At 33.9% G+C, this 25,416-nt stretch overlaps 1 protein-coding gene across 4 annotated transcripts in view; it reads left to right on the plus strand.

Annotated features, from left to right (window-relative positions):
* coro2aa (coronin 2Aa) overlaps nucleotides 1-23,384 on the plus strand; it is a 52,539-nt gene extending 29,155 nt beyond the window's left edge. For 2 of the 4 annotated variants that reach the window (XM_005159876.6, XM_005159877.6), the window contains exons 3-12: nucleotides 1,455-1,571; nucleotides 3,605-3,754; nucleotides 6,499-6,678; nucleotides 9,582-9,698; nucleotides 11,179-11,283; nucleotides 11,391-11,487; nucleotides 14,690-14,802; nucleotides 14,921-15,011; nucleotides 16,515-16,798; nucleotides 18,653-19,842. In XM_005159876.6, the coding sequence (XP_005159933.1) occupies nucleotides 1,455-1,571; nucleotides 3,605-3,754; nucleotides 6,499-6,678; nucleotides 9,582-9,698; nucleotides 11,179-11,283; nucleotides 11,391-11,487; nucleotides 14,690-14,802; nucleotides 14,921-15,011; nucleotides 16,515-16,798; nucleotides 18,653-18,784 (1,386 nt within the window). In that variant the 3' untranslated portion in view covers nucleotides 18,785-19,842. 4 annotated transcript variants of the gene reach the window in all.
* The last annotated feature ends 2,032 nt before the right edge of the window (nucleotides 23,385-25,416 follow it).

Raw genomic sequence — 25,416 nt, forward strand, 5'->3', positions numbered from 1 at the left:
GATGCTTTTCAGGATTCTTTTAAATAAAAGAAAGTTCAGAAGAACAGCATTTATTTGATATGGCAATCTCAACACATTTTAATTTACTGTCACTATCAAAATTATGTGTTCTTACTAATATTATTCTCTCCAAAAAAATCTTATTGACCCTAAGGGGCCCTATCATACACCCGGCGCAATGTGGTGCAAGGCGCGGCGCAATAGTATTTTGCTACTTTCAACTCGGCGGAAGGGTCATTTTGAGGTGTTGCGCCACACTGCTCATATGTGCGCCCATAGGCGTTTTGGTCTAAAAAAGCAGGCCTGTTTTGGCACGTTGCTATTTTGAGAAACTGTAAATAGTCTGAACTTTAGACCAGAACAAAGTCGGTCTATTGACTGGTGCAAAGTGCGCCTGGCTTACACACTTCACACAAGATGTAGAGCAATACGCAAATATCTTTACATATGGAAAAGATACCATATATTAAGGATATATATAATAAGAATATATATAGGATATAAATATAAATTATTAAAATATTACAAAACATATTCATTTCTAGCTTACATGAATTTAAAAACCACTACCTTCATACTTTCTTCATCTAGGGAGGCTTTTTCAGTTCATAACAATTTGCTTTTGTATAATGTTATTATTATTAGCAGTATTATTTATTATATCCATATTTATATTTGTTTTATTAAAAACAAGCTTAGATTTGCCCACCTGTCAGGTTTTAGACCATATGGGGCATAGCAGGTGTATTTGAAAATAACTCCGTATTTTGACGACACTTTGTTATTATTGTTCATTTATTTGTTTGCTGGAAATTAGAACTGAATTTAAAAAATAGTTTTGAAACAAATCTTTGGGCTTGAAATGAAATTAATTATTTATTAATTAATTGATATCTGTGCGGTAAGGTTTCCCTATCCACGAGAGCAAAATCGAAAGTGAACTTTATGTTAAAAGCAAATGCCCTTATGGCGCGAAGCAGCTGGCTCTTAAAGGGAATGGGAGATGAGACTCTGATTGGTTTATTCTCAAAACATACCTATAACTCATTAAGAAAATAAACTCAACCCTTTTAGACCATGTGCCACGGCGCAAAGCGGATTTTCCTGTCCTTAAATTAGCAAAAATGCATTCTGACACACCCTGAAAGCGTTTGCACCCTGCGTTTTGCGCTCTGCGCATGGACCATCAAAATAGAGCCCTAAGTCTTTGAACAGTGCTAAACATCATCTAGCATTCAGCCGCACACTTCAATACCATAAGCTATAATTGCAAAAAAAATAATGAAATAGTCAACAAAAGAAAACAACAGCAGGTTATCACTTTTACAGTTTAAATCCTTTTATCAGCATGGAAAGACTAACATGGTCATGTAGGAAATATCTTAAACCATAACCTCATGATTGTATTCAATGCAAATTTACAAAAATAATGGACCATTTTTGTGTCTTTACAGACTGGCAAGGTTGACCCTCATCATCCAAAGGTTTCTGGTCACAGAGGGAATGTACTTGACATCAAATGGAATCACTTTAATGACTTCTGCATAGCATCTTGTTCAGAGGACGCCACAGTAAGTGTAAACAAACTTCGACTCCAAAGATTTGATTCCTCCACTTTGAAGAGCCCTGGTGCACTTAACTCCAGCACTAGAATCGACGTCTGACATTTGTTCACTAATCATCTAATGTGTATGTAGTGCATAGCTGTTAAATGCAAATAATCAATGATAAACAACTGAAATGAAGCCAGGAATTCAAACAATTCAAACAGAGATTGAGCAAAACTTCTTTGTTCTACATGAAGGAAACTTTAGAAATAAACAACAGTCATGTTGACTACTTTGTAATTATGCACACCTCTATGATAGCTTTGCATTTTAACGTATGTTATTTTAATGTAACATAATATAGCATGCATCTGGTTTTCTATTATTTGAATTTAAATTCATTCATTCATTTTCCTTCGACTTAGTCCCTTTATTCTTCTGGGCTCACCACAGTGGAATGAACCACCAACTTATCAAGAATATGTTTTACACAGCGGATGCCCTTCCGGCTGCAACCCAGTACTGGGAAACATCCATACTTATACACACACATACATTATGGCCAGTTTGATTTATTTAATTCAACAAAACCACATGTCTTTGGACTGTGGGGTAAACTGGAACATCCGGAGGACACCCACGCGATCACAGGGGGAACATGCAAACTCCACACAGAAATGCCAACTGACCCATAAAATATATAATTTAAATGAAATACATCATTTAAAACACTTTATTTTAATGTACAATTTTCACTGTTAATAAACATTTAACTTTGGATTTGCCTCAATAAATTCTAATCGTAGCTATTAATAGTAATAAGTTTGTTAGGTTACGGTTGTGGAATAAATTCATGTAGGATATGTGCTTTATAAGTACTAATAGGGCGACGCGGTGGCGCATTAAGTAGTGCTGTCCCCTCACAGCAAGAGGGTTGCTGGTTTGAGCCTCGGCTGGGTCAGTTGACATTTCTGTGTGGAGTTTGCATGTTCTCCCCGTGTTCGAGTGGGTTTCCTTTGGGTGCTCCAGTTTCCCCCCTAAGCCCAAAGACATGCGGTACAGGTAAATTGGGTATGCTAAATTGTCCATAGTGTATTGTATGTGTCTGAATGAGAGTATATGGGTGTTTCCCAGTGATGGGTTTTATGTGCTCGATAAGTTGGCGGTTCATTCCACTGTGGCGACCCCAGATTAATAAAGGGACTAAGCCGAATAAATGAATAAATAAAATGAAAATAAATGAATGAATAAGTACTAATAAACAGCCGATACTTAGTAGTAGTCATGTGCCACCAGTTTTTGTACTTAAACTAAAGTGTTACCTAAATTTTTACATCCACTGCATGTTATTTTGAAAATCAAAGGTGTTTAAGAAGTTTTTAAGACTTAATCAAACCGAATATTGAGATGGAAAATGTAAATAAAGAATACCCAATTTTTCATGTATTTATTCTTCATGGATAATATTTGACTATAGCAGAAAAACACATGGGCAACATATAAATAACCAAGGCAATACAGTAGCTGTTTATCATTATCAGTTAATGCTACAGCAAAATTTGACTAATTTAACATTTATCCTAAAAGATGGTGTATTGCTTAAGAATGGGAGTGTTCTTAAAAGAGAAGCAATGCAATATTTGTACCTTTTTGATTAAGTTGCTAATTTATATAACTTTATGTGTACATTTTCGCACAATGTGCTCATCCCCAATGAGGGTTAGGTTTATTTTGTGGGACTTTTTAAACAATATTTAAAATAGTTATATTTCCTAGTGAGATTGGGCTGGTAAAAAAATGTAAAAATATATTAAATGTGCAATAATAACTTAAGTATTAGAGTATTATTACTGGTTTTGATGTAAAGTAAAAGGAGTCAAAGACTCAACTCATTAAAAACCTGGAATTGAACACATTGTGCATAGTTCTTTGCCTTTCAGACTTAAAACTTCTACATACAATCCAGTAGCTGAATTTAGATGGGTACCTTTGATATTCTGTAACTTTGTTCTCACATTTTTACAACTTTATGATGTGTGTGCATGTTTGCTGTTCAGGTGAAAATCTGGGAAATCCCTGAACATGGTGTTTTGAAGACCATCACAGTGCCTTGGAAAGAGCTGCAGGGTCATTCTCGACGTGTAGGCCTCATTGAGTGGCATCCCACTGCCAACAACATCATTTTCAGCACCGGCTATGACTATCAGGTACTTCAGCTATACTTACAATTAGTCGTGGAATGAAGGTAGACAAGATTTCAGTAAACTGGCCCTCTGGTAGACATTTCAAGTATTCACAGTGCTAACATCTCAGCGAACACCACCACAAGTTGTATCATGTATAACTCTGCTTGTTGTAAGCAATTTTGTAAGGTAGAAACTTTCCCTTCAGAGCTGAAATAGTTGTATTCAGGGCTTAAAATGAAAACTCTCCATTGCAAGTTTGTTTTAGCAGCTAAATGAAAGCTAAAACTAAGACTAAATCTATCGTTCAAAAACATATTTTTTTTAGCCAAAATAAATAAAATATTCACAATAAATGAACAGCTAAAACAAACAATAGTCACTGAAAAACATGAAATAACATTTAGCAAAAAAGTTAATTGTTTCATTCTGACATGTGGCTGTTTATAGACATACCTGTAGATGGCGCTTTTACAACCAAAAGACAAAGTCAAACTCATCAATACACAAACATCTCAGTAAATAGTACATGTGCCCTGTCTATTCTTCATCTGCCAAAATGTAAACTAGGCAAGCTTAACTAAATATGTGATCTTTAGCATGAAGAGGTTCATCATTTCTTTATAATACAAAGTTTGCTTTTATTTGATTATTTTAAGTGGCATTCGTATTTATGTATTGGTGTTTGGTTTAGTATTCATTATTTTATATTCATTACTAAGAGGTTTGCAGAAGAGATCATGTAAACTGTCCAAACATTAAACTTTGCTGGACATGTTCTTTTAACTGTTAATTTATTAATGTATTCTACAATTACAGAAACTAAATATATGAAAACTAAATAGAAATGTGTTTACAAAATAAAACCTAAACAAAAACTAACAAAACCACAACTAAACTGAAATTTATAGCAAACTTAAAAATAGAATCAAAATAAAGATCTAATTTAAAAATGTAAAAATAAATTAACCTTTGTTGCCATCGCCTGTAAGCACAAAATAGGAGAAAAAATTATGTTGACAAGTTTTTAAGTAATTCCTATGCAACGGTGATAATGCCGTAGGATTTAGTGTGATTATTATCAAATTACAAATAAGTCCTTGTAATGATATGAATATGTGACATGATGCACAATGCTGATCTTTGAGCAAAATAACAGAAAAATTTACTTTGTGTAGTTAAATGTTTGAAACACAAAACATCAATATATATCAATATTAGTTTTGTAAATTCATTGTGGTTTTAATATAATAATAAGATAATTTAATATAATAATTATAACAATAATTACATTTACAGATTATCCCGCATGTATTAGTATTATAATAAGGGTCTAAAATTCTAATACAGTTGAAGTCAGAATTATTAGCCCTCCTGAATTATTAGACCCCTTGTTTATTTTTTCCTTAATTTCTGTTTACGGAAAGTTAACATTTCTTTACATTTCTGTTTACATTTCTAATCATAATAGTTTTAATAACTCATCGCTAATAGCTGATTTATTTTAACTTTGCCTTGATGACAGTAAATAATATTTTACTAGATATATTTTTAAGACACTTATACAGCTTAAAGTGATATTTAAAAGCTTAACTAGGTTAATAAGGTTAACTAGGCAGGTTAGGGTAATTAGGCAAATCATTGCATAATAATGGTTTGTTCTGTAGTAGACTATCGAAAAAAAATATAGCTTAAAGGGGCTAATAATTTTGTCCCTAAAATGGATTTTAATAAATTAAAAGCTACTTTTATATTAGCCAAAATAAAACAATTAAGAATTTCTCTAGAAGAAAAAGTATTATCAGACATACTGTGAAAATTTGTTTTGCTCTGTCAAACATCATTTGGGAAATATTTAAAAAAGAAAAAAAATTCAAAGGGGGCCTAATAATTCTGACTTCAACTGCATACCATTAGAAGTTACCATTTTGTTAAATGTTTTTCCTTTACTTTACTGCAGATGAGATAGTGGTATACTTCAATTAAACTGATCCAAAAGTCTGCAGCGACCTTGTTAATATTTAAAGAAAAAGATCTCCTAAATAAATGATTATAGCTAGAGGAGCAGCATTCCTAAATTGCTGATATATATCTACCTTATTTTTCATGCATTAACGAGTGCAGCCATTTATAAATTTAATGTGTCTGGCTTCTGGTGTCATTTGCTTTCAGTTATTTTTAGCTCTACAAAACAGCCTGTAATGCTGCTTGATGCTTGTGAGTTGGGAAAATGGTGGAAAGCAGATGTGAGACACTTTGTGTTACTATTATTGAAACTCATTTTCCAATATGCATTCTAAAAAAAAACTGTTTAAAAAATGCATTCTGTTTATAAGTTTTCCTCTTTTGTTATCTTACAAAAAAGGACAAAAATATATATTTTAAATAACAAGCTAACCTTTTGCATATAAATTTATTATAACTGCATTAGCAAACATGTAAATATACTGTGTAATATGTCCACATTACATCTTGAGTCAGTCTTACTCTAATGAAACAATTGTTGTTAGTCTGTAATTATTCTTTCCAACAGATGGATATCTTTTGTTTCCTATTACACATTTTAAGGCTTTATGACTTGCATATAGGTTTGTCTCTACATTTCTGGAATTGCTGATTGCATAGAATGTTGTTAATTTCATTTTTTGAAAATGCTAAATAACTTGACTGATTTCCAAACAATTAAACATGAGTGTGCATGTATTAAAAGTCAGATATTTTACAGTTTAATTTACCGTAAATGTGTTTGTTTGTGTGCTCATGTGTAGGTTATGGTGTGGAAGCTGGATGTTCCTGAACAGGTGATTAAGAACCCTGTGCGCTCCATCAGTGTTCATTCAGATGTGGTTCTGTCCATGTCCTTCAACACAGATGGCAGCAAACTTGCTACTTCCTGCAAGGACAAGAAAATCCGGGTGATTGACCCACGTACTGGCACCATTTTACAGGTGTGTGGCTTAAAAGATGTTCTTTACAGCTTATTCTTTTTCATACAATTTTTACCAGGTTTATCACTAATTCATGCTTTGCTTAAATGGTTAGTTCACCCAAAAATTAAAATGATGTCATCAATTATTCACCCTTATGTCCTTCCGATCCCTCGACACCTTTGATCATCATTGGAACATAAATAAAGATATATAGAAGAACTCCCTCATCCTCCATAGACTGCAGCAGTATCAAAATGTTCAGAGTATAGAAAAGGAACCAAAAACTTTGTCAGAACATTCCATGTGACTTCAGTGATTCAACTGTAATTATATGAAGTTGCAAGAACTCATTTGTGTGCCAAAAACCCTATAGGAACAACTTTGTCTTCCATATCAGATCAGGGTGCATGTTCACTACAGGCAATACTACAGGAATGTTATGCTGCTCAGTGTGTTCCAAACGGCATAGACACTTCAGGTGAAAACAATCACAGTCAGCATATTGAAATGTCAAATTGGCTTTAAAATGGCCACTTCAAATGAGCCTTTGGAATGAAGGATTTAGAAGTATAGAACTGATGGACACCATGATCCATTGAGTCAGGAATTTGTTGGTGTCACTTACTGCATCCCTACTCATTCCTAATTCCTTCAGAAGGACTCTCCAAAAGGATTAGGACACAGGGATGAACCTTTCCAAGTGGAACTAGTCTCTGATGGCAAAATATTGAACTGCCTGTAGTGCGTAGTACAATGTACACACTGATGACCTGATAAGGATCACAAAAGTGTTTTTAGAGCCTCATCTGATTATAGCTGAATCACTGAAGTCACGTGGAATTTTTTGGAATGTTTTTGAGACTTCTCTGAATCGTTGATGTCTATAAAGAGTCTGAGAGCTCTAGGATTTCATCTATAATTTCTTAATTTCTGAACAAAAGTCTCAGAGGGTTGAAACCACACGAGGGTGAATAACTAATAACAGTATTTTCATTTTTGGTTGAACTAACCCTTTAATTTTTAAGGTGCCTTAAAGTATAGCTGCGTTTGAAACCGCTTTCAAGAGTCTGCTGTTTTGTAGTGGTGGCTGAATTCTCAACTCAACTTAATTTCTAAATCACTTTCGAAAACCAAAATTGTCACCAAAGTGCTGGACGTAAACAGAACACACACAAAATACAAAGCTCAAATTCTTACAATTTACAACACATGATTAAATAAAGTAAAGTGAATAACTGTGTTTTGAACATTCTTTGAATTGACCCTAGGACAGCAGAAGCTCATTCCAAGGTCTACGAGCTGCCATGTAAAAAAAATATTCTCTACATTTTACAGTTAATTTTGAGTGAACAACTTCATTCTCTATATTTGTGTACTTCTTTTTACCCACTCTCCACTCTGTGCACTGATTTTGATTGCACATCCTTTGTGCACTTGTTGAAGTGCCCTTTCCCAAAATCCTGCAGAAGTGAAGAAACAGCTGACATGAACACTGGAGGTGGCGAATTTCATTTAATAATGTAACCCAGGATTACCTCAAGAGTCGCCTGAGGACACTGAAACCTAGAGAAAATAATAAAAAAAATTATTTTCACACACTAGCCACAGACATATCACCCTGCAGCCCACTGAAGCTAAGCAGGGCAGAGCCTGGTTAGTACCTGGATGGGAGACCACTTGGGAAAACTATGTTGCTGTTGAAAGTGCTGTTAGTGAGGCCAGCAGGAGGTGCTGGGTTCTAATACCCCAGTATAGTGATGGATACACTATACTGTCAGAGAGCACTTTTCACTCTTTCAAATGAGCCATTAACTGAGGGTCTGACTCTCTGTAGTCATTAAACACCCCATGGCACTTCTTGTAAAAAGTGGGGGTGTAACCCCGGTGTCCTGATTAAAATAATGTGGCCCTTACCCATCATGGCCTCTCAATCATCCCCATCCACTGAATGTGTGTGCTGTGTGTTGTCCTGTGGCTGCCATGTAATCAGCCAGGTGGATTTTGCACATGAAGTGGAGGGAACCCCCTTCCACTTGTAAAGTAAATAAATGCGCTATAGAAATGTACATTACATTATTTTAATAAAGTACTATTTTATCTTGTATTTATGTACTATGTTGTATTAAAATTTCTTATGAGCAAATAAACATGAAAGCAGTTCAAATTTAATGCATGAGTAAAAGTAAATAATAATAGTTATCATAATTTTTTGTTCTCTTTTATTAAACCATAATTTAGCAATGTCCTATATTTAATGTTAATAGGCAAGGTCTTTATCTGGAGAGACTTTGAAGGAATTGTTTTTAAATGTGAATCCCGTAGACTTTGTTGTTTATTTTATTTATTTATTTATTTTTTACCAAAGTAGACCTTAAAAAAAGTCTGCAAATATTGTCTGCAAATATTTTTGCCATTAAAAAGCAGTTGAATCCGATATGGCAGTAAACTTTAACCTCTCTCTTTCTTTCTTTTTAATCAAAAATATCAATAAATGTGATATATAAGCAGTCACATTCAATTAAAGCCAAACAGGATATATTAAAGTTTGGCAGTTGAAATGCTCTCTGCTTCACACTGTCCAAATTCAATCATTTTCTATCCCTCTTTCCTGTTCTAGTTCACTCAGCTGCCATACACTATGTAGGGGCCAGTAAATGAGTGAACAAGTGTGTCGTTTTGGACACACCACATATGTGCACTTGCACAGAAATGCATTTCCCCTGGTCAGCTCCTCTGACAGCACACTTCCAAAACTAACACCTTTAAAAAGCCAGGTCAGCCTGACTCATCTGTCACCCAGAAAAGAATGGTGTTAAATTTTGTCGAGGTCGTCCTTAGGTTTTCCACTCAGTATCTGTTTGTGAAAGAGAAAGATGTACATTTATTTTTACATTTCACTCAATTGTCATGTGTGATTTCAGGAGACTAACTGCAAATCACACAAAGCCAGTAAAGTGCTATTTCTTGGAAATTTGAAAATGCTCCTCTCCACGGGAAACTCACGCTGGAACCATCGCCAGATTGCACTTTGGGATCAAGTGAGTGTTGCTCAAAATAGACTAAATTTGCCTACTATGAAAGCAAACGTGTGTAAAAAGATACATTATGTCTAGTTTTTAAGGACAGTTTTTCATTCATTAAAATAAATTCAGTTGTGGCAGTAGTGTTACCCACTAAATCAAATCCAACATCAAATACAAAAATATCAATAATCAGAAATGTAATCCTAAATTGCAAATATATTTTTCCATGTTCTGCTTTTAGATTTTGATTATTTTTGCATTTTTTAATCAGAAATGCTGCATATTAATTATACATACACTCATTCAACACTTGCTCTGAAAATGCACAAAAATAAAAGTGGTAACTTCTTTCATAGACCCTCAAATTTTGAATAGTAATCTGTTTAAACAGTAATTGACTAAACGTTTAAATGCATGGCTTATTTTGGTGACAGCATCAAATGAAATTTACAAAAGCGTATATTTTATATTTCCAGCAAGCATATTAAATGTGAACTACTTTAATGTGTACAATAACTTTTATAAAAATAACATGGCAATGTATCTATCTGACAAAATGTATGTTATTGGACAAGTTTCGAGGTCTGTAAGTTTTAAAGCTTTTAGCTAAAACTAGTTTTTTTTTCAGATGCACCATAAAAATTATATGGCAAAAAAGTCATGACTACAAATGTTTTTATAGTACTTTTTTATTATATTAAAAGGTTTATCAAGTTTCAACTACATTTTTTGAAGTTACACCAAGTTTAACTTAATATTTTTGTCAGTTTGAATGATATAAGTTAAGAATTTATTGAACTAAAAAAATAAGGCAGCAATATTTTTTTGTGTATAAGTAATAACAGTGGCTCAGTGTTTGGTGGCTTAGTGGTTAGCACTATCACCTCATAGCAAAAAGGTCAATGGTTCGAGTCCCGGTTGGGCCAGTTGGCATTTCTGTGTGGAGTTTGCATGTTCTCATGTTGGCGTGGGTTTCCTCCATACTCTGGTTTCTCTAGTAAGTGCAAAGGCATGCGCTATAGGTGAATTGATTAAAACTAAACAGGCCAAAGTGTGTGTGTATATGTGTATGTATGGGTGTTTTCCAGTACTGGGTTGCAGCTGAAAGGGCGTCTGCTGCGTAAAACATGTGCTGGAATAGTTGTCGGTTCATTTTGCTGTGGCGACCACTGAAATAGAGACTAAGCCAAAGGAAAATGAGTGAAAAGTAATGTTACCATATATGATGATAACTTCATTCACATTGAAAAAATATTACTTTTCTTTTAATTTGCAAAAGTTTAAATGTCTTGTAATAACTCCCAGTAACACTCCAATTGTTTTCCATAGAGTTTTTCAACGAATGCCCTCTAAAGTGTTAATTACCTCTAGTGTCACAACATAAGTTATCTTTAATGACTTCCTTTGGGATGAAATGTAGGTGCAGTTCTAGTTTGTTGCTTTTGCAAAAACTGTAAAAATCCCAAACTGACATGTACGTGAATGTGTAATGCAGGAGGATCTCTCTCAGCCATCTTATTCTGAGGATTTAGACGGCTCTTCTGGTGTTCTCTTCCCTTTTTATGACCCGGACACACACATGCTTTACATAGCTGGAAAAGTGAGTACATAAAACCTGGATTACCAGACTGACAACAACTTTTTTAGTGCTGTAATGATGACACAGGTCAGTAATGTATCATTTAATAGTCCTTGTTTAATCTTTAGGGTGATGGAAATATCAGATACTATGAAATCAGTCCAGAGAAGCCATATGTGCACTATTTGACTGAATACAGGTCTCATCTACCACAGAAGGGAATGGGTAAGTGCTATAGTACTATACATGTGCACATACTTTTTCCAAATTGTGACTTAATCGCTTGCACATAGAAGCAGTACATGTCAACTTTTAATTCTGTCACTTATCAGGTTGGGCAAGTGAATACTTGAAATGCTTTACCTGTCAGAAGAGATCTGTAGTGTGTTTTAGATTAAGGTGGAACATGCACATGCTCACAGTAACTGTAGATAAATATGTATCTTGTTTATGAATCATAAAAGTTTCAGTTTAGTTTTATCTTTATCACATTACTGAGCTAATCAGAAAAACAACGTAACCATCTACATTTGTACAGAGACAGTGCTGGGAAAGTTAATGCAAAAAGTAAGGAATTACTAATTACAATTGTATTTAAATTACTTTTCATTAAATTCTCAATTCTGGTGAAGCGGTGGTGCAGTAGATAGTGCTGTAGCCTCACAGCAAGAAGGTCGCTGGTTCAAGCCTCAGCTGGGTCAGTTGGTGTTTCTGTGTGGAGTTTGCATGTTCTCTCCGTGTTCCCGTGGGTTTCCTCTGGGTGCTATGGTTTCCCCCACAGTCCAAAGACATGCCGTACAGGTGAATTGGGTATGCTAAATTGTCCGTAGGGTTTTCAAGAGATGGGTTGCAGCTGGAAGGGGATCCGCTGCGTAAAACATGTGCTGGATAAGTTGGTGGTTCATTCTGCTGTGGCGACCCCAGATTAATAAAGGGACTAAGTCGAAAAGAAAATGAATGAATGTATGGATGAATGAATTTTCAATTCTTCAAATTTGATTCATCTGGAACTTTATTTTCTTATCTTTAAAACAGAAAATGTTTCAAATGAATGTATAATGAATATCATATTTCATACATTCTATATATTGACATTATAGTTGAGCATAGATTTTTTTTTATCTAGATTAATCTCACTGTAATCTTGGAATTAATCTAGATTAATCTAGATTAAAATGGCTCATTTGAATTCTGCAGAAAGCATTCAGAATATGTGTGCTACCCAAATATCGACCTAATCTAAGTCTTTGAGAATGGGTTTCTCAAACCAAGTGATGCATTAGACCTGGGGCTCATCTCCTGTTTCCAAAATGCATCACAAACAGTTTGAGAAACTGTTCTACTATGATAATTGGGGATGAAAATAAACCATGTTCAATAAGACGTGCTTATGTTTACTAACTGTTTAATTCAGTTAAACATGAATTTTGAACTGTAGGCCTACATAAGCTTGAAACAGCGATTTTTGATCACCTTAATCTGACTAAAGTCATAACTGAACTAAACAGAAATGGAATTAAGATGTGGAGTATGCATATATTAGTGGCATTATTGAAGTAAACACCGCAATCAAACTATTACCGTCCCGAGGACTTTTCGCCATATTTTTGGACAAGATCCACACATGCGGCTGTCAGTTAAGGTCCACACACACACACACACACACACACACACACACACACACACACACACACACACATTGCGAAATGTGAAGGTTTTTTTCTTTTCATTTGGTGTGCGTTAATAAATTCCATAACACTCTCACCAGTCCTTAATCCTTATTTGCATCTAATACCCCAGTTTGTCATAGGGGCATGAATGAAATGTTCGTGAATTAAAGTAAAACTGCCGATCTGCAGTTAAAGTCACCCAAAATGAAAGGAAATTCTTACATGAAAGCACTTCACGTAAACACATTAATTATATTATTGTTTATTAAGGCAAATAACTAGATTACAGATGCCCATGTAAGTGCAGTCAGTAGTGTCTTTGAAGAAAGTGAAAGACCCAGAAGGGCACTTTTTTGTCCGAAGGCTCACCGGTTTGACTTTTATTCACAGTCATTCATTTTAAAATTGTGCATCTGGTCCATTTTATTTGTATTTTTTTTTACTCGAACGCATAAACTCTACAGGTGCCTGATAGTTAGATGTGTGGCTAACATTAATCAGACTCACTCTAGTGAATTGCATACATATTAGCACATCACGTTTGATGTGGTAATTTCACATTAGAAATACACACAGGTTCTCTTCACCTACTGTGGAGTTTGACCAGGTATACATCCATGCTAAAATATCAAGGTGAAAGTCATCATAGTTTGGGTAGAATAGATCCAGCTCCCAACCTAACTTTGAGAATAGATTTACAGCAATGTTTTTTTATCACCCGAAAAAGAGTCTCTCGTTAACCCAGATAACGCAGCATGTTAACGCAGCATGTTAACGCAGATAACGGCCCACCAATACTTGACATACATTTCTCAAGTTTTCATTAATTTCTTTCATTTATATGTGCAATGGGGTATATGCAAGTTTATAAATAAGTTCATATAAAAATGTTTTTTTCCCCTACCAATAAACTTCCAGTTAAAGGTTAATTTTGCTGTTTTCAATTTCATTTGTTTTACATCATCATTATTGTAATGTACTTTAAATATAATCAGTTAAATAGACTTAAGCATTCAATGTGTTGTTCAAGCCTAAAACAAGATGAAAAGCCAGATAAACACAAGCGCCATCAGGAGCAGCAAGCGAGCACAGAAACTCCATTGAAAATACTGGGCTGAAATAAATGGTTGTATTTTAAAGACAGGGCGTGGAACAATGGAATTTGATGCAGTGCTTCTTTTACATTCTGAAATGCACTTTATATCGTATTTCAATCAGGGAATGAAGATGATTGATTCGTAAAGAAAACAGATCTTAAACCCTGCAATTTTGTAACTGTTTACCGGAAGCTCTTAAATAGTTACTGAAAATTAAAAGTCTTTTTGCATATACACTATCATCAGACAAAAGGACCTTACTTGTTCTGCAAAATATCTGAATAACATATTGAATAAATTGATATACAATTACTCTGCTTCTTTGAAATCTTACCTTATATTGTCATGAAGTAATTTCTCAATATTTTTTTCTTATTCATATGAAATTGTCTTTATAAATGATTAATGTTCTTCTTTAGTTGAAAAATATATCTAATCCTCAAAATATGCATTACTCTGCTTCAGTTAATGAATTAGAAATGTGTGTGTAAAAGTAATTTAATTACTGAAACTAGTTAATTTGTAACTAATTACACTCAGCACTGTACAGAGATCAATATTAGATAACAAAATATTATCTTCTAAAGCTACAGCCAGCGTACTGGCTTTTCACAAAAGGGATCATTTTCTAGTCAGAACATGTCTTTGAATGTCTTCCAGGTGTCATGCCAAAGAGAGGACTTGATGTGTGTTCCTGTGAAATCTTCAGATTCTACAAGCTAGTGACAATCAAAAGTCTCATAGAACCTCTCTCCATGATCGTTCCACGAAGGGTATGATTCTTTTCATGTGCATGAAGATACATATGATGAAAAGAATTAGGATAATCTGTGTTTACCATGCAGTCTTTCATGTGAATAATGAAACGTTTTTATGTGCTCTGCTCTACAGTCAGAGTCCTATCAAGAGGACATTTACCCCATGACAGCTGGAAACAAGCCCGCCATGACAGCAAATGAGTGGATCAGTGGTCTAGACAAAGGTTGGAGCACCTTTCAACCAATATGAACTTTTTTCTTTCTCAATCTCATGCTCATGTTAACTGCTGCCCGGAGAATAATGTGGTCTAATTTCTGGTTGAATGCAGTAAGAAAGTTGATAATACTTTTTTTTTGATATTCCACTTTAAATAATAAAACATTCTGTCATGTAAGTCTATTTTCCCTCAAATTTCTGGTATTCTAACAGCAGAAGTCATCATTGTTGGGTAAAATTATAAAGCAGTGAATGGGAGAGTACAATAAACAATGTTTTTTGCATTCTAATTAGATCAAATAACAAAAGTAAAACTCCACCATAGTGTTATCATGACTTTTAGAAAAGGAAAAAATGGTGTGAGACTAATAATGGCTGCTGGAAGAGATATCCATGTCAACTTTATTGTCCCACCAAAGACTGCATTACAATCACTTTGCAAAAGCCTTAACTATATTAGTTTTTTTGGGGAGAATTTTTTTTGAATTAGCAATCTGAGGTGCATTTTTTAAATTCCTCCTCCACCCCAGCTCCACTTGTGCATAGATCTGCCACAGAGGTTACACTTGTGTTCTATTTGCTGCAGCAGTAGGTTTTATTGTTAGACAGCAAATGCTTAGTTGTGAGTCTCCATGCTTGCTATGTACCAATAATCAAAGCAGCAGTGGCATGGCAGATCTGTGCCACCAAGCTCAAACACATCAACATTGCCATACATGCGTATATATTACCTTACTTAATCCCCCCAAGTGTTATCATAACAGAATTTCAATCACTGTAAGTAACGTTGCTGCTTACACTGTCTGCTTAACAACTGCTAACACTTTATTGTAATGGACAGATTTTATACTGACTGTAAAGAACCTAGCTATGTTTCAAATAACATACGTTAAACCCAAATGCATCTGAAATCACATACTTCCATACTATATAGTACTTTAATAACATTATGCGAGCCGAGTGCTATGTCCAAATTAATAGTATTCGAAAAAGAGTAGGACTCAGATGGCCTACTGCTTCCAGAGAAATTCTGAAGTGCGCATTCAATGAAAGCTACGCTATCCCTTGATGCCACTTAAGAGAATTCATGAATGGGAGTGAAGTGATGCAACTGACGCAGGTCACACAAGTCGCATAATAATGACTAATGGCAGATGTGGTACATCTGAACTCCTTTCATACTACTCACATTCATACTATATAGAATGTGCTTTTCTAACGTCGTCTACTCAATTCAAATGTAGTACCTACTACATTTTTGTCACGGATGAAAGTGAAGAGCAGTGGGGAGTGGGGGGATTGGCGTTCACAGACAAAAGTGAAGAGTGGCAGGGGGTGGAATCCCACGGTTGATTGGGCTTCCTTATAGTAACTCTGGGGGTCCTAAAATGGTGTGAGCCCTTAGAATCATCTTAACTTCCCACCCCTAGCAGCGCCCATGTTTTTTGGGCGTTTAAAAACTTAAATCTGAGATATTTATCTTCGTTACTCAGTTTTGCTCCTGTTTTAGGTCCTGTGATGATGTCACTGAGGCCTGGAAGTAAAGTGGACACATATGTGGAGTTGGGTTTGAAGAAAAGCCCAATGGAATCAACAGAGATGCACAATTCTCGCAGTCAGCCTGGGTTGTCACAGCTCATTCAGCGACTAGAGACCAAAGATGGAAACGGACGCAAAGAATCCCACCCTACATTATTACTCCCATCCACTGAAGAAAACGGCAGTTCTGCAAGCCATGTCAGCAATGGACAGCTAGATTCCCCACACTGCTCACCACCAAAAACGGAGAATGAGGTAAGCTTTTGCTAAATATAAAATAGCTTTACACTGACCCATCATCCACATTAAAGGGCACCTATGATGCAAAATCATCTTTGTAAGATGTTTGGACAGAACTATGTGTAGGTATAGTGTGCTCACTTTAATTAAATGGAGTTGCCATTTAACCATTTAAATCGGACTTATTAAAAGTAGCCTCATTGCGCAAAAAAAACAAGGATCCACTCCCGACTGTACATTGTGTTTTCTTTTTCTTTTAATGCACTTATAATGAGTTTTGAAGTAAGGGAGGTTTTCATTTGTCGGACAGGTTTATGCAGTTCATTAAATTCCATCTTTTAAAATCTAAATCGAAAACGGAATAAAACAGTCTTCTCATAAAAGCCGGCGTATCAGCGTACTGCTACATTGAAAACATATAATTCAATTCGTACCTTTTGATTGGTTGGATACAGCAGCTTTTGCTATCAAAGACAAGTGGCGTTTAGAGGCTTTTGCCAACAAACTGTTACTGTTCTGAATGTGCTGACGCTGCAATTTAGATGATTTGAAGCAAAAATATTCATTGAACATGTACTACATGCCTAAAGCATTCACTCTATGTCGTTACCTCATTTTTGGAGAAAGTGGCGTTTAGCAGCTTTTGCATCTGAACTCTTCATATATACAGTTATATATATATATATATATATATATATATATATATATATATATATATATATATATATATATATATATATATATACACACACACACACACACACACACACACACACACACACACACACACACACAGATGTTATATACAGATGGTTTGTTCTGTAGACTATCGAAAAGAAATGTTGCTTAAAGGGGCTGATGATTTTGTCCTTAAAATGGTGTTTAAAAAATTAATAACTGCTTTTATCTTAGCTGAAATAAAATAAATGAGACTTTTTCCAGAAGAAGAAATATTATCAGACATGCTATGAAAATTTCCTTGCTCTGTTAAACATCATTTGGGAAATATTTAAAAAAGAAGAAAAATTAAAACTGTAAACTAGGCTAACTGTACTTTATTTTTAAGCATCAGTATTTCTGCACAGCATAGATTCAAATGCACAGCCTCACTTCTTGTAGCACAATGCTGTTTTGCAATTATTTTTATAAAGAGGCCAAAATGTTTATATAGAGTTGAAAACAAAATGATTAATTCTCCTGTGATGTTTTCATGTCTTTTCCATTTCTTACTTCTGATTAACAAAGAGATTTTTTTCAACACATTTTTAAACATAATACTTTTAATAGTTCTTTTCTGATTTTGTGTTTGCCTTGATAAATACTATTTCACTAGTTATTTTATTTATTTCAGCTTAAAGTGCATTTTAAGGCTTAACTATGCTAATTAGGTTAACTTAGCAGATTCTAATAATAAGTGTATAAATAATAATATTGAACCTGAAATTAATTGATACCAGCCAAACTGAAAGAAATAAGACTTTCTCCAGAAGAAAAATATATTAGAAACTATGTAAACATTTCTTTGCTCTGCTAAACGTTGCTTGGGAAATATTTCATAAAAGATCTTGTAATAACCCCTAGTATTACTTCAAGGTTTTTTGGATGAGAGGGGATATTTGTAACCACAGTAATTCAGTAGCAAAGAGGAGGTTTTTCAAGAGATTCAAGAGTTTACTCTACCATAACAATACAAATGAGTTTCCCTTACTTCTGGAAGTGCTTGAAAGTAGTCAAGCTCCTTAATAAAAGCGTATTAACTGTTGTCCACACAAACACATTTCTTTATAAGGTGCAAATGTGCCCTAAGGTGTTGCTTGATTCAGACGTGTTTCATATGTTACTGTAATGTGAGTATTTTTCTACATACAGCTACGGCAGATGTTTTATAAGCAGCAGGAGGAGATCCGAAAAATGAGGGAGTTGCTGAATCAGAAGGATGTCCGGATAAAACAGCTAGAACTGGAGATCAAAAATGTGAGGAACTCACAAGCTCCTCTTTGAGAGATACTGTAGTACAGCACCACACTGTAAACGCCTTGTCTGCTTCACTAACATTGACTCAAGAACTTTCTGCCTTGTGAATTTTGCTGTAAAGATGCGGTCACTGATGCTTGGCAAAGTTGTTAACAAGGATCCATGCGATTGGGAGTGAAGAAGTTTACATTGCAGATTACACTTGTTGTTTTGTTTCAAGCTGCCCAACAGAAAAGCTGCTTGACTACAATATTGACAATGGACCTTCTAGCCTGTGAAATTTTGCGCAAATTTGGAAAATGTGACCGCACCTTAGGGAAACATGTGGGCTACATTCCCATTTCTAACATCTCTTCATGGAAAGTCATTCCTTGTATGCACATTTTGTGCACATAAATACTGTACAACCTCTGTGGAAGTTTTTTTTTAAACTTAAGCACTATGCAAACATTTTTATTTTCAGTTGTGATCTTACTTTTTAATGTATTTTTGTTTGTTTGTTTTAAAAAATGGCCTAAATGGTATGTTTATGTTTTAGAAATGAGGTTATTTGAGTTTATTCTTGAATATGATTGTAACACGAGAATGTTCTTTTCAATTCATTTTCTATTTAAATTCTGTGAATCAAAAGATTTTGATAACAATAATGCACCTCAGACCTATCTGGAAATATAAATTGTAACTAAGCCTCAAGTTAAAGATTTTTTTGTTCGGTGTTCAAATGTGGTTAAAAGAGTTTACGAAATCCTAGCATGCACTGGTGAGGCACTATGGCTGGGATCCCACAATGTCAAGTCATGTAACCAAACTGTGAACTGCCAAACTCATCAAAATGCATGAATCTACTACCGTATTACAATGGTTTCAAAACATTTAAGTTTGGCCAGTTTAAAACCTTCTCCTAATTGGAGCTCTTGGTTCACAAATTTAGAAAAGCCATAATTTTTTAGAAATGATTTTAATAATGTTTTGTTTACATGAGGACCTGTACGTGCACACATCAGAATATAGAGTAAGATGTTTAATATGCTATTTTAAGTGTTGTTGCTCAAATATTTGCTTATTTACTAAATGTTGTTCAAACACTCTTGATTTCAGTCTCTTCTTTATGATTCCTAAAATAAAAAAGTCTATTTGGCAATCAGATTTTTAGTACAGTAGCACCTACATTAAAGCTTTTATTATATTAATATGAAATGCAAATTCTTCAGTATATATTTTCTTTAGTTTGTTCAAGCATTTACTTCCACAACATTTATTAATCTTATCTGATGTTAAATACAGTTCAGTTAAAGATTCTGTTAGCAGCATTACTCGTTTACAGTGTCAAATGTAATAGATTGACTACAAGAAACTGATTGCCTTGCTTTTGTTAAGTAAATAAACTCATCGTTTTGACTTGCGAAAGCTTGAAAAATTACAGTTTTTCTCAATCGCTTTGGTGCATTTCTCACAACACTATTTACATTTGCACAACAGTTAATGCATTTCTCAAAACAATTAGTCATTTGTGCATATCATAATAGTGGTTTCTCATTCTTTACAACAAATTGCAAATGCTTTTAAACATGCATCAACTGCTTTCATACAACTCTCTGCTCTTGTATAACACCTTTACTTGCTTATGTCATGTCAGTCAAAATGAACTAAACTTGTAATTGCTGAATAGTCATCCCATATAAAACTAATAGTCCTCATTTCATTACTTGAGTCATTACATACAAAAATGTTTAACTAGTTGTCAGTGGCGCAGTGGGTAGCACGTTCACCTCACAGCAAGAAGGTCGCATGTTCTGTGTTCACGTGGGTTTCCTCCGGGTGCTCCGGTTTCCCCCACAGTCCAAAGACATGTGGTACAGGTGGTACGTGCGTGCGTGCGTGCGTGCGTGCGTGCGTGCGTGCGTGTGTGTGTGTGTGTGTGTGGCGACCCCGGATTAATAAAGGGACTAAGCCGACAAAAAAATGAATGAATGAATAGTTGTCAAAACTTGCACAACATTTAATGCATTTCTCAAAACAATTAGTAAAAACTGCAAAACCTAGCTGATAACCTGCAAAAGCGCATCACATGCTCAAAATGGATAGTTCATTCCTTAAAAGCAAGTATTCATGTCAATTAAAGTGTCAGTATCATCAAAATGAAAAGTCCAGACACCATTGTTTATAAACAAGATAGTCAAATGGCTTTGTCATGTTTTCATTATGTCAGTTTACTCTACATTTATTCAATGCAAAAAAAGTCTGATTTCACTTCCTGAAAATGCTCAAGACAGCACTGTATACTATTTACACAGCCATTTGAAAAATACAGTAAAGTTAGACATCACTGCATATAGTGAGGTATCTGAGTACAAGACACTGAATATGTATGTTTCACATTTTTACTGCATTTGCTCTTTGCAATTCTAATTTATTCCCAGCATTGTGCAAAAGAATAAACACACCCTTATTTACAATAAACAGAAACTTCCTTTAGGTAGAGCTGCGCACAACTGTAAACAATACTGCAGTACATATTGGAACTGAGCCTACAACATACACAGGTCTGTAAATCATTCATCAAATTGTTCAATTTTAAAGACATTTTCAGGAAAATAAAGATTTAAATTTGTTTAAAAAATTAGCTTGACAGATTTTGACAAATAGTTTAACATTTTTGTATGTAATGACTCAAGTAATGAAATGAGGACTATTAGTTTTAATGGAATGACTATTCAGCAATTACAAGTTTAGTTAATTTTGACTGGCATGACATAAGCAAATGATAATGTTATAAATAGCAGAGAGTTGTATGAAAGCAATTGATGCATGTCCAAAAGCATTTGCAATTTGTTGAAAAGAATGAGAAACTGCCACTAGGATCACTATGCAGTGATGTCTAACTTTACTGTAGTTTTCAAATGGTTGTGCAAATAGTAAATAGTGCTGTCTTGAGCATTTTCAGGAAGTGTCAGAAAATCTAACTTTTTTTGCATTGGAAAAATTTTAATTAACACTAGTAAACTTTCATAATGAATTAATATTGTAAAAAATAAAAAATGGTGTCAGGATTTTTTATCTTGATGACACTGACACTTTCATTGTCATCAATACTTGCTTTTTAGGAATGAGCTATCCATTTTGATCAAGTGACACGCTTTTACAGGGTATCAGCTAGGTTTTGCAGTTTGTACTTATTGTTTCGAGAAATGCATTAACTGTTGCAAATGTAAAAAGTGTTGTGAGAAATGCACCAAAGCCACTGAGAAAAACTTTAATATCAGTATTAGTAAGTTAGTCCAGCAGACAAAGAATCGTTAAGTTGAACGAAATAAGTACTTTGTTTTCCTTATTTACAGTCAGCCATTTGCATTTTAAAGTGGCTTGTAACCTCAACAGACAGACAGACTGATTGATTGATTGATTGATTGATTGATTGATTATTTAATAGAGATATTATTTACTCACCCTCAACTGGTTCAGAATCCAAAGCTGACTCTGTAGCCACTGAATAGCTTGTTTTTCCTATGTTAATGGTTACCAGTTTTCAGCTTTCTTTAATATTTAAATATTGTTTTAGTGTTTATTCGAAAAAAGAGACCCGGACAGGTTTGAAACGAAAAAGAAGAGTCAACATTTTTTTGAGATTAATTATGCTTTAAGTGCTACGTCCTGGGGCTCAAAACATTTTATCATATTCACTTTTTAAAACTTTTAATAAGATTTTGATAAGTTTTGTGATATGGTTTTCACAGTTTTCTTTTATCATGCCAAGTATTAGGCTACTGGTCAAATTTAGAAAACATGATTTTCTTCCTAATTAACCATCTCATCCTTTTTATCACTAAGTTTGACTCTTCACAACATGCCAGCAACTCTTCTTGGATTTCGTGCCAGTAGGTTCTGTTTTTTGTTTTAATGACTCTTGACGACATGATGAAGGCCTGAGGCTGAATTTTTGCAAAGCTTTGGCATTTGACAACTCAATCATTAATTTGGAAACAGCGCCTTCTTTTGGTCAAAATAATATAAACCAGGAAATCATGCTGTATTCGTGCGGTTTCTTCTATTTCCATAAAAACTCTTTGCTCCTATATGGGGCGTCTTCAGACTTTATGCAGTCTGCCAAGCCAGTTTTACGCACCTGTTTCTGAAGCGTCCGTTAGTTGGGATGAAAGATATATGGCCAAAGAATACATTTGAAGTCAACGCTTTCACATTATTAAATGTCCTATTTATTGTTATACTTTAATTTTTTTTTTAGCTAAATATAACAGCTAAGGTAATGTATTAGAAAGTGAGTTTAGATATACACACGATACACTCAACTTAGCCTACTATTTTGGAAATTCAAAAGCCCTATTGCAAACTACTTTAGATTCATTTAATTAGAAAATTTTAAAACACACATAGTTGGATAGTGCAATGACTAATTGTAGCCTAGTTATATGTTTTCATATAGAGATGCATTTTGTTGCATTGTTTATATATGAAGTTGCATTTTGAAAAAAAAAATTTAATTACCCCCCCCCCCCCCCCCCCCCAAAATGCTGTGTGATAAAGCAGTGCTGATAACAGGACAGCTGCAGAACCAGTAGACCAAACAATTCATTTCTTTCTAGTATTTTAAAGACCATTTAGCTACCTGAAAAAACAAAAACCCAGAAAAAAAACATTTATTTATTGGCAACAATATCAGATTACCAGTATTCTTTAAATGATGCTTAATCCTTGCATCAAATTCTTAACGCTTACTAAAAAATAAACATATTATATACATTTATATATTATTTACATTTTAGATGTTATCTGGACCGATGTAAAACATATCAAAATATATATTTAAATATGTGATTTAGGATTTAAGGATTTCATGGGTTGTATCTCGCAGGATACGTTAACAGTTTAGGTATAACAAAAGATATGTCATTATTATTTATTTTTTGTTATTTGCAGCCACATTACATCCCCATTTTTTATTTCTTTCTTCGTAACAAATTGTTACAATAAAAATTCTGAAACAATAAGTAATAAACAATATTTATTAATAAATAATGTAAGCTTTCGTGCTCATTTATAAAAAATATACTGCATAGCTATGAACAAAATTAGTTCATTATTTATAATTGAGTTTGCATTTATAAATATATGATAGTTTGTGTAAAAATATTTATTTAATTGTTAATTTGTTGACCAAATGTACATCAAGTCATTTAGAACAGGACTGCATTAAATTAAATGTAATTCATTGCACTTCCATTTAATTCAAAATAAAACTTCCATTTTAAAATCTTTTTCAAAGATTAGTTTAGATGTATTTCGACATAATTCTACAGAATTATAGTTCTTCCAGTTTACAAGACTATAGTGTAGCTTTGTGTTAAGATTCTTGTAGTAGTTCCATAACTGATTAATAATAAATTGTGATGTTATTTTCATTAGAAAAATCCTACAAAAACCAAACACTGTGTACATTATTTCAAATGGAATAGGCCATTGCAAATACCAGTGTTATCAGGAAAACCAACAGGACATGGGACAAGAATGTGGAAAACGTCCAGAACAGCAGCAGGACTGTATTCTGATCTGTCGAATGTTTTTTTTTTTTCTGCAGGGATGCTATATAATAATATATATATATATATATATATATATATATATATATATATATATATATATATATATATATATTATATACATTTCAAATTTTAACACTATAAAACAGCTGCCAGAAAGATTCACATGCAAACCAAACTTGGTCTCACCTCAACAGAACTTTAGTCCTAATTCTTATATTTCTATATATATATTTTTTTATCCTGAGAATCTCCTCAGTCTACTTTGTACTGTACAGTCCTTAAATAAGAATTAATAAATTAGGAATTTCCCATTATTAACTTTAGCATTCTATCTAGAAAATTCCTTTCAGGATTTTTTTTATGGATTTGTAGGATATGGACTGTCCCATGGTTATAATACCAGGCATGAAGCTTAATAATAAAAGTTCATTAATCCATGTATTAACGTGGTATAAAAAGCTCTACAATTACTTATGATGCATCAATATAATGATTAAAATGTTAAATAACTGCTTCCAATCACGTGTAGTCACAATTTGTACTGCACCTTGCATTTTTCTTATGACCAAAAGTCTAAAATCATAAAATAAAATAAAAAAATAAAAAGCTAAAAACAAACAAAATTAAATAATAATTTCAAACCCCACTGTCATTTTATCTGTAAATTTCAAATTACGTTTACATTTTTCATTAGCTTTTGGATATGAAAATGAATGACCAAACTCACAAATAATCTTGCCCTGAAGCTACAATGCACGTTTCATATATTTATGAAATCAGAAAAAAAAAAAAAAACATGTACAGGCATTCACACTTTTTTGATCTTTCCTCATTCTTAAAACATTACTAGTTGTCACAATGGGTGTGCTCTTCTCAAAATCTTCAAGGCAAGTTAACACACTGAATATTTAAACTCATGGTGGAAATATGAATGTTATGTTGCCTTAGCCCTGGAGACATCCGTAACAGACTTAAAAAGACCTAAATTTGCATAAGTTTGGAAAATTTCTAAACAGCAGCAACAATCCAGGGTGTATTTGATTGGTACAGAAATTAAATTGAGAAAAAAAGCAGCATGAAAATAATCAGCTTGATTGTGCA

This window comes from Danio rerio, chromosome 1 (genome assembly GCF_049306965.1).
Source record: "Danio rerio strain Tuebingen ecotype United States chromosome 1, GRCz12tu, whole genome shotgun sequence".
In the NCBI taxonomy this organism is placed as follows: domain Eukaryota; kingdom Metazoa; phylum Chordata; class Actinopteri; order Cypriniformes; family Danionidae; genus Danio; species Danio rerio.